This window comes from Eptatretus burgeri, chromosome 10 (genome assembly GCF_056783735.1).
Source record: "Eptatretus burgeri isolate ZD-2024b chromosome 10, Ebu_testis_v1, whole genome shotgun sequence".
Classification (NCBI taxonomy): Eukaryota; Metazoa; Chordata; class Myxini; order Myxiniformes; family Myxinidae; genus Eptatretus; species Eptatretus burgeri.
In genome coordinates, this window is record NC_140970.1 from 102156071 (window position 1) to 102171034 (window position 14964).

The following is a 14964-nucleotide window of genomic DNA, read 5'->3' on the forward strand; positions in this document are numbered from 1 at the left end:
CCCCTCCTTCCTCTCTCTTTCCCCCTCCTTCCTCTCTCTTTCCCCCTCCTTCCTCTCTCTTACCTTTTGTTCACGAACAAAAGGAATGTATATCGTGCTCGGAAATGCAAAGCAAGAGTTTAAAAGACTCTTCCCATGTCCTTTATTTTTTTTAAAGACTGCATGGGGGTAAGGTGTTCTATGAACTCTGACGTTTTAAAAGTATTTTCAGTCTTTTTCTCTTGTGCTTATAGCCAGAAATGTACAATCATTATCTGCACTACTGGTCATTAACTTTGTGACTTATTAAAGTCATGTGGAACATCCCACCTCCTTAAATTGATGTTTGTGAAAACACAGCTAGGGTAGCTTAGCAGATGTCTCTCAAAATCATGAATACTTTTTTGTGAATGCATCAAAAATACAACTGAACTTGGAACTCTCAGGTTTGAATCACTGATGTACGAGGTGCTTTGTATTGATTTGTTCATTGTTGATGAAAATCATCAAATCGATGTAAAAATTCACACGTGTCTGCTTACAGCCTTGTCATACATAATGTATTTCAGAACAAAAAGTGAGCTTGGCTATGAAAACCTCGATTTCAATAATCACCATGTGATGAATCGCTGAACTGGACTGCATCGACAGAGAGCTTCACAGCAAAGGACATTTGACCCATCATTCCTGCACGACGTATCCTGTATACACACTCGGGTACTTTCACCTCGTATAAACACACAATAGTGCTATTATTAGACATATTTGACATCTACAACTGGAATGCCGAGGAAGCAGCTGGATTTAGATGCCCTCTGAAATGCTTTGAGATTCTGTGCCCACTACTGGTGAATCATCAGAACTGCAGTTGTAAGGTCAGATTCGACTGCTATGGAAACGGTATGAGACAAATGTAATTGTGAGAATGCTAGCAATTGCGAATTCTGCAACATTTTCACAGTGGAGACAACCATGCAAGAAATTAGGAATGGGTCAGGATATCTGCAAACAATGTCCCACTGGTTTGTGAAGTAAAAATCTTGAAGCCCATGAAGGAAATGGGGGTTGACAGGATAACTCCAAGGAGTGTACACACACCTTTCGGCTGCCAAGTGTGACTTCGATTCCAAACCAGACTGTAGAATGTCACCCTGATGTATCAATGTGTGCCATCTTTTATAGGAATGCTAAGCCAGATGTCCCATCTGCTTTCATCCGTTGGTCGGCATGAATCCATATTAACTAAAGAAAAGAGGAAGCCATTGTGTGCAGGTGTTATTGCCGGTGCTGGAGGATGAACATATATGCACCTGCAATATGGCCTAGAGGACATCAATGCACCAAGGAAAAACCAGGGGAAATCCCTCTTTCACAGTGAATTGTGGGTAATTTAATGATCAACACACCCGTTATGAATAAACAATATCACAAATCATGAGGTAGGGAGTTTACTAAGAATGGTTCACATGTGGCACCATCTACTGAAATAACTCTTCTCAAAGAATTGACCAAAGTGAGCCAGGCAACACCACTGGATAAAACGAGCCAAGCAACACCACTGGATAAAACGAGCCAAGCAACACCACTGGATAAAACGAGCCAGGCAACACCACTGGATAAAACGAGCCAGGCAACACCACTGGATAAAACGTGCCAGGCAACACCACTGGATAAAACGTGCCAGGCAACACCACTGGATAAAACGAGCCAGGCAACACCACTGGATAAAACGAGCCAAGCAACACCACTGGATAAAACGAGCCAAGCAACACCACTGGATAAAACGAGCCAGGCAACACCACTGGATAAAACGAGCCAGGCAACACCACTGGATAAAACGAGCCAGGCAACACCACTGGATAAAACGAGCCAGGCAACACCACTGGATAAAACGAAGCCAGGCAACACCACTGGATAAAAAGAGCCAGGCATCACCACTGGATAAAAAGAGCCAGGCAACACCACTGGATAAAAAGAGCCAGGCCACACCACTGGATAAAAAGAAGCCAGGAAACACCATTGGATAAAATGAGCCAGGCAACAACACTGGATAAAAAGAGCCAGGCAACACCACTGGATAAAACGAGTCAGGCAACACCACTGGATAAAAAGAGCCAGGCATCACCACTGATAAAACGAGGCAGGCAACACCACTGGATAAAAAGAGCCAGGAAACAACACTGGATAAAAAGAGCCTGGCAACACCACTGGATAAAAGAAGCCAGGAAACACCACTGGATAAAAAGAGCCAGGCAACGCCACTGGATAAAAAGAAGCCAGGAAACACCACTGGATAAAAAGAAGCCAGGCAACACCACTGGATAAAAAGAAGCCAGGCAACACCACTGGATAAAAAGAAGAAGCCAGGCAACACCACTGGATAAAAAGAAGAAGCCAGGCAACACCACTGGATAAAAAGAAGAAGCCAGGCAACAACACTGGATAAAAAGAAGAAGCCAGGCAACAACACTGGATAAAAAGAAGCCAGGAAACACCACTGGATAAAAAGAAGCCAGGAAACACCACTGGATAAAAATAAGCCAGGCAACAAAACTGGATAAAAAGAAGAAGCCAGGCAACACCACTGGATAAAAAGAAGCGAGGCAGCAACACTGGATTAAAAAAAAACATGCATGTTCTGACATTTGGGAGCAGGCTGGAAAGAAATCTCTGTACTTCTTCCTGGGTATTGTGCACGGAGGGAGTCGCCTTTCCCAGGCTTTCAGATTCAATGTGTCGTGGTGGGGTGACTCTTGCACACAAAAAGGGTGATCAGGAGGACTTGTCCAACTGGTGCCCCATCACTTTGCTTCATGTCGAGTATAAAATACTTAGCAAGGTGTTGGTGAGGCATATCCACGATGTCGCAGGGGATATTTTGCACCTAGACCAGACTTGTCCTGTTCTGGGTCGCAAAGCGTCAGACAGCCTGGGCTTGGTTCGAGAGGCGATCCAGTTTGTGGAGCAAAGGGTCTCACATTAAGGTCTCATTGACTAACCATCGTTAGTTTGGATCAGGAGAAAGTTTTCGCAAAGGTGTCTCATGATTACGTGATGGCCGTTTTGGATCCAGGCCAAATTTGTTGCATTGGGGTGACCTCATGTAGACGATGGACGTTGAAGCCCGTGTTTAGGAAACGCGTTGACTGCCGACTACGAGTGGACTCGTAGTGCTGGGTTTACCAGAATCTGCTCTTCGGAATTATGCTGGCATGCCAGATAATGCATCGAACGATTTGCTGGCAGTTCGGTGAAAAAACAACATCTCTGTAATAATCATGATCAAATTTGTGTTGTACCACTACGTGTGTGCGATACTAAAAATCACGAAAGTGCACAAGTATGTGAAAAAGCGAGGGAGGAGTTTTGAGCGAGGGGCGTTGTGCTGATAGGAGTTTTGGAGGGCTGGCATCCTTGGAAAGAGAGAAGGTTGGAGCTTGGATCGCCTTGCAAGGGGCGGTGTTGTCTAGTGAGTGACGGATGAAGCTCTGTAGGAGCGGTACCCGTGGCCTCTCCCTAGGTAACTCGTCCCTGGCAGTTGATGGTATTTGGAGTTTGGGGGCCCGTCGGAGGAGGGTCTGTTTGGGCGACTAATGGGTAGGGAGACCCTTGATGACCCTGGGAGAGGCCTGGAGTGCCTGAAGCCAAGAGTGCCTGTGTTGTGGAGATGTTCTTTGCTGGGATGTACAGCAAGGAGGCTGTTTAGCTGCTGGGGACTGATAAGTTGAACAGGAAGGTGCGCAATGAAATCGTGGCATCAGGTGACTTGCTTTGGACTGTGGGCACCACAGCCTTAAATGTCCCCACCATTTTGCCTGTGCAGGACTTCCCCGCTGCCAAGTTGAGGGCCACACCTGCGGTGTGTTTAAGTATGAGGCCATGGCCTTGCAGGGAATGTGATGGTTGTTGTTGTGTATGGGGGAATGTTCCACTCGGTCCCATGCAACTTGAAATGTACTATGGCGCGCTAGTGGCCCATGAAATTGGATAGGTGGTTTCAAAATTGGGTAATTGGGCTCAGCTGACAGCTGGAGCAGGTGACATCCACTGGGGGATGTGGTCAATCAGATGGGATTGTTTATTGGATAATTTAAATTGTGGATAAATTAGACCTGCTTGTTTTTAGCTCACCTCGAACGTAGTTCCGAGGAGCTAATGGGATGGCGCGTCGTCCATCCGTCAATCCGTCAATCCGTCCATCCACAAATACTTTCAACTTCTTCTCCGAAACTACCCACGTGGTTTTGATGAAACATTACCACAACCATCATTATCCAGCACGTGCCAAAGTTTGTTCATGGTATAAAAACAAAACATCGGGCCCGAAGAGTGTCGATGGGGGGTTGCCCCCCAAAATAGGTATTTGCTTTTTTTCTGAGAAACTACACAAGCAATTCCGATGAAACTTGACCACAACATTTATCACCCGTGATGTACCAAAGTTTGGTCATGCTATTTAAAAGAAAAAAAAAATCAGGATTGAGGGGAGTTTATGGGGGGGGGGGGGTTACCCCACAAAATATGTATTTGCTATATCTTTGGCTCATTGAGACAATTTTCTGATTCCATCCCACTTTGACTTCATCCTCAGTGTCATGATTCTACCAGGTGAGTGCCCAGAGGTATTGTCCCTTCTTTTTGGAAGCCATTTTCTCCCTACCCCAAGACTTCAGAGTGAGAAGTCAAGAGGGAAGAATGTTGTACGTAAGAAATTGTACATTTTTTGAATTTTATTTGCAGTGAAGGGGGTAGAACGATAAGGAGGAAAGGTAAGTTACCTGCTGCCCACTTCCCGCAGCCCCTTCTGATTTATTTTGATGAGGTTAATTAGGTGCAAATCAGTAAGCATTAATGGGTTACTTTGCTAAAAATTGCTCGATGCCAAACCGGTATTTTTGAAATGTACACCACTTCTGGAAAGTATTGCAGGCGATTTGTAGCTAAAAGAAACGTCCCAAAATAGAACATATCAATTTATGTCACGATTTAGTACTTGGAGTCAAAACCTGGAAGAGATCGCAGCTTGGAGAAATCTGTGACCTTGAACTTTGGGTGTGATGTCATGAGTGCTTAATCCCCTTGGCCGTTCACAGATGCCACCGCTGACACTTTTACCAAACAAAATATGCCAACTTGTTGCGCTCCAGGACGTACCAGGACTGAGAAATCAGATCCAAGATGTTCATTCTTTCCTCTACCATGGGGTAAACGGAGCTCAATCAAAGTCTGGTTGTCCGCCTTGAAACTGCTCCATGCCCCGGAAAAGTGGGTCTGCATCACTCCGAGGAGAGGTTTCTGTTTGTTGACCCCCAAGTATGTAATAGCATCACATTTGTATCCCAAAACCAAGTTGACCCTGACAGATGATGCGTACCCATCCATGTTTGAGCACACGGCTTGTGCACCACCGCGAAAGGTTTCAGAAAATCACGGGATAAAACGACGTTGGGTTGAGGTAAGTATAATGTGCATACTCGTACACAGTCAGGTCAGGTCAGGTATGCGAGCATGCGCCAGAGCAGCGTGTCGCTGCAGTCACTTTCCGCCGGTACTCCAGGGACCTCCATCTGGCCATCCCCCAGGCAGATGCCTGGCCAATCCCAATCTCCTTGAGATGCCGATCAACCTGCTGCAACCACGAGTGACATGGATGGCCCATTGGCCTCCTCCACTCATGAGACTCCCTCACTAAGAGAATCTGGTGAGCAGGATCAGTGTCAGAAAAACGAGCCACATGTCCATACAGCCGCAGCTAACGCTCACGGACTATGCAGGTAACAAATCTCATTTGAGTCTCTCTCAGCAACTGCTCGTTGGACATAAAGTCCGACCAGCAATAGCCAAGGATTCTCCGAAGAGACCTGGTACCAAAGGAATTAAGTCTCCGTCTCAGATCCTTGGTCAGAGACCAAGTCTCACATCCATAGAGCAAGACTGGAAGGACCAAGGACCTGAAGACTAGGACTTTCATCCTCCCACACAGGTACCGGCAGCGCCACACCCCATGATCCAGTGAATCCATGACTCCCCAGGCCCGACCCAAACATCTGTTGACCTCTGACTCATAGCCGGCAGAGACATGAATATCACTGCCAAGGTAAGTGAATCTCTCTATGACCTCAACATCCTCACCACAAACAGGACTGCATATAAAAGATTGACGACATCATGTTGTATATTTTGTCCACAAAGTAGTGGCTCATGAAGGAGCAAAGTCACAGAGAGATGGCAACGCACCGACAGTGGGGAAACCTGTGAAATCAACAACGAACATGAGGAAATAAGAGGGAGTGAACCATAGCAACCTGCATTTGATTGGGAGATGTAGAGGAAATGTCTGACATCAAGCACGGGTGACGTCGTGCACGCTGATTGGTTGATGAACTCCAGGATGGCGACTGACAGAGCTGCCAAAATGGCGGTGAAGTTGAAGTTATTTGGGGGAGCATCTACCTTGCATGATTGAAATCAGTTGTTCATGTGCAGCATATTTGATTTCTCATACTTTATAGGAATTTATCACGATAATGGCACCGACAAATTTTCAGCAAAGTATCCCTTTAAGGCTCGAGCTGTTGCCCCTGCAGTTAACCTTGTGAGAGCTGTGGTTCCAGGGGGGAAGTGGGGGCTGTGTTACTTTGTGGGGATGGGGTAGATATGGCGTGAGAACAGTTATAAATGTAAACATTAGTATGGCCTATGTTCGAGTAGCCATAAATATCTAAGTAATAACCAGGGAAACATTAGCTTAAGAATTGTATTGTTTGAATGTGCACCATACAAAGGGTGAGGGCATTGTGATGAATTATTCAGGGTCAAAGGTGAAGGAATCGTATGTGCAACCTTTTGTAGTCTCCCTGGGTGAGGCTTTTTGAAAGAGAGGGAGGAGTTTTGAGAGAGGATTGTCATGCTGAGAGAAGGAGCAGTTTTGGAGGAACGATGTCCTCGGAAAGAGAGAGAGAGGGAGAGGGGAGGAGCTCGGATCACCTCGCGAGGGGCGGTGCTGGCCTGGGATTAAGGGGAGGAGGTTCCGAGGCTCTGGGTTCTGCGGGTCTTGCGCGAGTTGGGTTCGGCACGAAACGAGGAGAGAGTGGGAGATCGTCTGATAAAACGGTTGTTCTGTCTGTCGTGGCTGCTTCATCGCCCTACTCGCCTGCCCAAGTTCCTGCTCCATCGTCTGCTCCCTGTTTCGTGTGCTCCCCACTTCGTCTGCCTGCTGCCCGTTTGCCTACCTCATCATCTGCTTCATTGTCTCTCCGCTCTGTGACTATTCGCCATCTTCGTCGACGTCTCCACAGCAGCTGAGGCCTCATCTGGGTTTTCGTCCCCCATCCGTGCTTGAGTCTGGTATGTTGCACCTCCAGAGTTATTTATTTTTCTTGCACGTAGTTATTATTTATCATGAATTCTGTTTCTCCTTTCTCCCAAACCCATCACCCAACTCCTCCGTCATGATTCCACCATCCCATGATAATTAATTTGGTTGGGAAACAAAACCCTTTCAATTGGATTAAGGTTCACGTGTGCTTCTTGTGATCCCACGCACGCAAAGCCGCCATTAATCGGACGTGTCCAAGTCAGTAACAGCCAGTTCGGTCTACCCGTCCAGCGTCGGTGTTGATCGGCGTGGACGCGACACTGCGCTTGAGCATGGCGTGCCACTTTGCCACATCGCTTTCAATCAAGTTAGTTGTCATGATCTATCGTTGCTCCTCTTTCCAAGCAAATACTCATCTCTTTCCACTTCACGGATGCCTCATCATGACCTGGACTTTGTTTATACTCAGATCCTCGAGGGTTTAACCTCCACCACTTGTGAAATCCCTCCTTCTTGGCAAAGGAGCGACTGCAAGGGTTGAAAAGGCCGCAGCAGAAGCGATATAGAAGCTGTCCGATGAGGGTGAATAGATGGACGATTGGCGTCGGAGTTTTCTCCATTCTCTGGCTTTTTTGAAAATAACACTCCACAGATATTCAACGGTTCTCCTCATTTTTGGGAAAAGGTCCATTTCTGTTCTGACTGCCCAGAGAGCCTTTCTTCACCACATCCACTCTAAAATGTTGAGAAATAGGGTGTTTCCACATCATGGAAGATATCGATGAAACTGGAATCTGGTAAGGATAGATATGTAGGTCAGCGTAGCTCAGGCAGTTCATCTACCTCAGTGGACTGCTGCTATGATGCATCCCTTCTTTATTATTGTTCTTGAATTGCTTGCATATTACTGCCTTCAAGTTGGGGCTTGTGACAAAGCCCTGTAATGAGTGTAGGATTTCAAACGTAGTTGCCTTAAATGGAATTATAGCCAAAGTGTTGGGTTTAGTGACATTTGAAACTTGCAACAGTTGCAATGAAATTCGAAACGGAGTGATATCGGAGCGAGATTGAGAAACATATTTCCACCAAATTTTGTGCAATTGTAATTTTCAATCCATTTTTTTTTTTTTTTTTTTTTTTTTTTTTTTTGTATACCTTGGTCGAGGCTCTTATGAGAGCGAACACACAACTCACAGCAAGGAGGCATGAGACAAGAGGGGCGGGAGTGGAAGGGACAAAACATTGGGGAACAGACACAGGTGAACTGTGGAAGGGAGAGGGATGGGGATGGGACGGGGAACATGGCGAGGGGAAGATGGACATTAAAGGGACTTTCAGGAAGGAAAGCAGGAGAATTGAAGGAAGTGGGCTTGGGTGGATTATCGGGGGTAGAAAAGATCGAGGATTTGGATGGGGGAAGATAAGAGGTGGTGGTGAACAGCTGTTTTGAAAGCCTGGAGGGAAGAATGGGAAAGAATAGAGTGAGGAAGTTTATTCCAAAGGCGGGAAAAAGAGGAATGAAAGAGTGAAGATGAGCAGTGATTCGTGATTTTGGTAGTTTTACCAGAAGGGGGTTGTTGGCGGACCTTGAGCGCCCTGTGGAAATGTGGTTGGGAGAAATCACAGAGAGAGCAGGGGGGCAAGGCTGGAGAGGAGTCGGTAGAAGACAGAAAGACCACCGACCAACCTGCGGTGATTGAGTGAGAGGCCCAAAGACTCAGCTTCATTGCGGGAGATGCCGATGATCTTAAAAGCCCTGGTTTCGACAGCGTGAAGTCGAGAAAGGTGGGAGGCAGGAGCACCAGCCCAGAGGGGAGAGCAGTACTCCATCAGGCTACGGACAAAAGCTTTGTAAGTGGTCAGGAGCTCAAGAGGGCCGAGGAAGGACTTTGCACGACGGAGGATTCCCAGTCGGCGACTGGCTTTTGAGGCGAGGTTGGAAATGTGACTTTCCCAGGAAAGGTCATGGCAGATAGTGAGACCCAGAAGCTTGAAAGAAAAGACTTCTTCCAGAGGATTGTTGAGAAAGTGGATGGGGGGTTTTGTAAACGGTCCTTTCGAAGAGACATAGTGAGAGTGTGAGATTTGTCTGGATTGAAAGACATGTTCCACGTGTTGGACCAGTTTGTGATTTTATCCAGATCTGCAGTGAGCGAAGAAGCTGCTGCTTGCCGGTCTGAGGGATGACAGATGGTACGGCAGAGGGTGGAGTCATCGGCAAAGAGAAATAGAGGATTTTCCAGAGAGTCCGAGAGATCATTGATGAAAACCAGAAAAAGAACAGGGCCCAGAACGCTACCTTGAGGAACTCCAGCCTGCACAGGAAGAGGGGATGAAAGAACTCCATTTAGGGCCACACGTTGACTGCGACAGGAGAGGAAGTCTGCGAGCCATGAGTGGAGATGGCCTTGAATACCATGGGAAGAGAGTTTGGTGAGTAGGGCAGGGTGCCAGACTGTGTCAAAAGCACGTGATATGTCCAGGGATACGGCTCTGATTTCCTGTCTGGCATTGAGGACCTCCATCCAATGATGGGAGAGCAGTAGCAGCATATCTAGGGTAGAGTGACCTGGTCTGAAACCAAATTGATGATTGGAAATCAAGCCATTGGAGAAGAGGAAGGATTTCATGTCTGAAGCGATGATGGATTCCATAACCTTGCTGATGATTGGGAGAAGGCTGATTGGTCTATAGTTACAGGGATCTGTTTTTGCACCTTTTTTATGCAGGGCAGTGATGTTAGCAGATTTCCAAGCAGATGGCAGATGACCTTGGGAAAATGAGAGGGTGAATAGAACACTCGAATTGCTCGAATACGGACGGCACATATTACATGATACAGTCAAAGGAGATCAGATGCAGGTATTTGGAGCTGATACCAACAGCAGAGGACAATTCCAGGCAGTAAGTGATGCAAAGAGAGGCAGCCATAGTCTCAATGTGGGTCAGATGTTGAGGGAAACGATGTGTACTCTAAGGGCACTCGGTAGAGCGCACACCTCCACCAGGCTGAACAGTTTACCTTTTGTATCCCATTGATTGGTCGGATCTGCATCTTGACATGAACCCAAATTGAATCGGCTTGTTCTTGTCACACACCCAACACGTCCACCAAGTTTCGCCTGAATCCGTCCGTAAGGTTTTGAGATCTCTTGCTATATCTTGTTTTTGGTCCAATCTCTGAATGGTGACGCATCACTTAAAGAACTTTCAGATCTTCACCAAAATTGAATTCGTCCTTGTCACACAGCCAACCTGTCCCCCAAAGTTTGACCGAATCCGTCCACAACTTTCTGAGATATCCCGTTCACAGATGAACAAACAGATAGACAGAGGTGACAACGTTACCTCCTCCCACCTTCGACGGCAGAGGTAAAAATTTAGTTTCAGAATGTTACAAAGTGAAGGATTTTATTGCAAAAACTTGGATCTTAAGAATGACGCATATAGCAGCCCCGACAGATAAACGTACCCAACCTCTTCCCCGTCCTCCCCAAACCCCACTGGCCGCTCACCTTGGGGAGTGGATGTTTCCACTCACCAACATTCATCCCTATATCTGCAGAGTTTGTAAATGCAGATATGAGGAAGAATGTCGGTGCTGATATTGCCAAGGTAAAGTGGAAGAAACGTGAAAATATTGATGAACTCCGTGTGGAGCTAAATATGGGACATGACAGAGCAGGTGGTTAAAAAGATGATGGTAGAGTAGAAAAGTGGAGACTGAGCTAAAAACCAGAAAAGGAAATGTGGGCTGTAGGCTTGAGAATTACTGTAAAAGGAGCAAAGGATCTGAACAGGATCAGGTTGAACAGCTACGGCTGGAGTTGCGCAGACAACTAAGCATGCAGATGTTTGGAGTTTATTAAGTGAATGAAGGTGCTTAAAAACAAATTTGGAGAAAGAATCTGCCATGTGCAGGAAAAGGTACAAGTGCAGAAGAATCTGATAGAGGAGTACATGTGGCATGGATTGGATGCGAGTTCTGAACTGCCACACGAAATTGGGTTCGAGTCCCTTGTGCAGCAGTTGTGGGTCGACAATTGTCCAACACAGGGAATGGTGCAAGCGAGCTCGCTGAAGCATGGCATGCCATGTGAGACACATAATGGAGAAGATAATATGGAGGCATCTTTGGATCAGTTTGATTATATGCACCAAAAACAAGGAATTGGTCTGTGGAGGAAAGTTTTTCTCAATTGATGGTGTCAGCGAAGAGAAGTATGTTAATCTACAATGGAATTCTCAATTAAATTATGATGAGATTGGTACACTATCTGACCAGACGATTGGATACATCGCATCAGACAGAATTGGTTTGTTCAGTGAATGCAATGTAAAAGGCGACCTCCAGAGATGTTTCAGCAGCTCTTAGGAAACATTGAGCGGTGAGTAAAGTACATTGTGTTTACCCAGATGTGACGTGCGGCAGTAGCCCATGACTATTTGGTTTTGGCAGTTGAAGGCGATTAAGGCTTTCAGATTTGACAAAGTAGGCTGAAAGATTTGTACATGACAGCAGAGGTAGCTAGAGAGCTAATTTGATAGATCTTGCTCGGGGATGAGATCCCAATGTGCACAGAATCATTATACACCAAGTAAAGGTCTGAGAATAGTGGGATAGAGTGAGTTTGACAGTGGGGGTGCCTCACCCACCCACAGGAGATGGAATGAGTGTTGAGGGATTTTTACAAAGAGGATATGATTGCAAAAGGGGTTTGGGGGGGTTGCATAACGAGACCATGGCCTCACAACCTTTGTGTGAGACACGGGACACTGCCAGGAGACATGAGCGGATTCAAATACTCTCCTTTATTCTCATCTAACATATGAAGCTCATTGTAACCACTCACTGATTCACTCACCGACTGACTGATACTAATGTTCGGTACCTTCCGCGTGATGTGGAAAGCTAAAATTTTGCATGCCGACGGACATCAAAGCTGATACACTGGGAAAAAATACAGAACCGTTGGAAAGCGTCCGTAGATGAAAATATAAAATAATTTTATACAAAGAGAAAAAAATGCAAGTGAGCGACGCAAGACAATGTGGAATCACGGTTCGTTATTGCTTACAATTTGTAAGTATACCTAACTAGTATGGCTAAAACCTGGAAATAATGCAAAGGTTTTAATCAAAGGAATACCCAAACATTGATGCGTTGTATTTTTTAAATGTTGTTTTGCTTAATAGATGCTTACATACACGTTAGCTAATGAAATAGATGCGTTTCTGCATTAGAATCACGAGTGGGCACTCCCACCCGGAGTACCCTTCTCGCTCAGCTTCGGCGGACAATGTGCTGTGGCATAATCTTAGAAATGCACTTTATCATATGTCATTTTTGGAAGAAATTTTATTGATCACAACATATCATACTCTATAACATAGTTTTGAGAAGGTTCCATTATATTATGAAGAAGATAGAGGAAGATGTAGTACCAGCTATAAGATGTAATACCAAATGTAAAGGAAGATGTAAATTTGTCATGCCAGCTACCTCGCGCCATATATACGAGGTCCGACAATAAAGTTCCAGGATTAAAGCAATCAAAAATTTTATTGCATACGTACCAATAATATATGTTTAGTGGTTTCCTTCAAAGTAATCTCCCTGGGAGTCTATACACACTTGCCAACGTCACTGCCATGCTTCAAAGCACCTTTGGAAGTCTTTGTCTGAAAGGCCATTTAGCTCATTGGTCATGGCTCTGTGGATCTCTTCTGTCTGCGAAATGAGTTCCTTTCATTAGAGTTTCAGATGTCGGTCTGATCTGATCAACATTCTCACCCTTTCAACATTTTCGTTCTCTTTGGCAATCATTGGGCATCCAGACTGCACATCATCATTCACGTCCATTCTCCCATCAAACTGTCACCTGTCGAGAAAAAAACATCAGTCCTGGAACTTTATTGTCAGACCTCTTCAGAAGTCCAGTTTGCAGAGGCTGTCTGCTCATAACAATCAATTCGCCTTCATATTATTTTATGGTGTCAAACCCCTCCGTGTCAGTACCCCCCCCCCCCCACACACATTTCCTACAACCCCACGTGCTTCCAACCCCACCCCTTTATGTGCCTCCCTATTCGGAATCCCTCCACTTCATGTCTCCTCTTTCTGCGTTGGTGCGTTCCCCCTCACCCCATCCTCTCAAAGCTTCCCTCTCATCCCACCCTCTCGAAGCTTCCCCTTCACTATGCCACCTCACCACACCACCACAACCCTCCCTCTCAGCTGCCCCCTTTTCCCACGCCCTCTCAGCTTCCTCCTCATCCCACATTCTCCCATCTCCACCCCATCCCACACCCTCAGCCTCCCACCCATCCCTCACCATCCCAGCCCTCCCATCCTGCACCCCTCACAACGCCTTCTCCCCCGTCCTTCACTGTGCAACAACAAAAAAAACCATTCCTTTCATGTCATAAAGGCACATAGGGCTGCCAAGGCAGTTTCATTGGCAAGGAGTTCAGTCCTGGACGGGTTGCCACTCAGACGCAGGTTACCCCTAATGGTTGTTACCCCAGTACACTGGTACTCATTTCACCAACCTTGGAAGGATGACAGGCTGAGTCAACCCCACCTGTTGTTAATTCTTCGCTCGACAGGGACTCAAACTTTGGACTCTAAGGTCCCAGGCCAGCCACCTTAACCACTAAGCCAACACCAGGCCCCTCACTGTGTGGACCTCAGTAATCCGAGGCCTCCACTCCAACCTGACAGATTTCTCAATCCAGGCCAACGCTGATAAACCAGACATCATCTGTTTAACAGTCATTCTTCCCACACGACATCCATGACTCCATAGTGTCACTCCTGGCCTATTGTCTCCTCTGAATTGATGGGCCCGAATCCCGTCCTGGTGGTGCAGTTGCATTTTAAATCAATAACTCAATTTCTCACTGTCCATATACTGATATTACACCTCTCAACTCCAAGGAGTACCTTTGCCTGCGACTTCCCCTCCGCTCCAACCTCTTGTTTGTCTGTGTGTTGTGTCGTCCTCCAGTGATGACTCCATCAACATCTCTCTCTCTCCCTCTCAGAAAGCATGGACCAACTTTTTACCACTCATCCCAACTCTCTCTTCCTCATATGTGCTGATATTAATTGTCACCATGCAACTTCGCTGGCTGTTGGTACCTGTCTCACCAGCCATGGGACTTTAGCAAAGAACTTAAGCCTGGTGTTGGCTGAATGATTAAGGTGGTTGACTTGGGATCTTAGGGTCCTGAGTTTGAGTCCCTTTGACCGCTGAATTAACACCAAGTGGGGTTGACTCAGCCTGTCATCCTTCCGAGGTCGGTGAAATGAGTACCAGCATGCTGGTATTAGGTCACAGCATCAGCGGCAAAGTCGCGCTCCAACAAAATGATGGCTACCCGGCAGCCAAGCTGCCATACGCAAGAAGAATAAGAAGTAAAGGACATCTTTGACTCCACAACACTGACTCAATCTGTGAACTTTCAAACCCTGATTTCTCCAGGGGCAAATCCTCCCTTCTGTACTTGGTGATGAAAAACTTCCCCGCAATTGTCTCCTGCTCTTCCTTTGCTCCAATTGGTTCATCTGATCAGATGTTTGTGAGAGGAAACATTTCTCTGGCTAGTCTCAGAGAGCTGCCTCAGCGCCGACGAGTCCGGCATTTCATTCAGGCAGATTTGCT

The 14964-nt window shown here is 46.3% G+C and overlaps 1 protein-coding gene across 1 annotated transcript in view; it reads left to right on the forward strand.

The window, feature by feature from the left end:
• LOC147019318 (uncharacterized) overlaps positions 1 to 7322 on the forward strand; it is a 38919-nt gene extending 31597 nt beyond the window's left edge. The window contains exon 4 of the mRNA XM_085899713.1: positions 549 to 7322. Within this exon, the coding sequence (XP_085755839.1) occupies positions 549 to 601 (53 nt within the window). The 3' untranslated portion in view covers positions 602 to 7322. The remainder of the gene's footprint in view (positions 1 to 548) is intronic.
• Positions 7323 to 14964: the final 7642 nt, after the last annotated feature.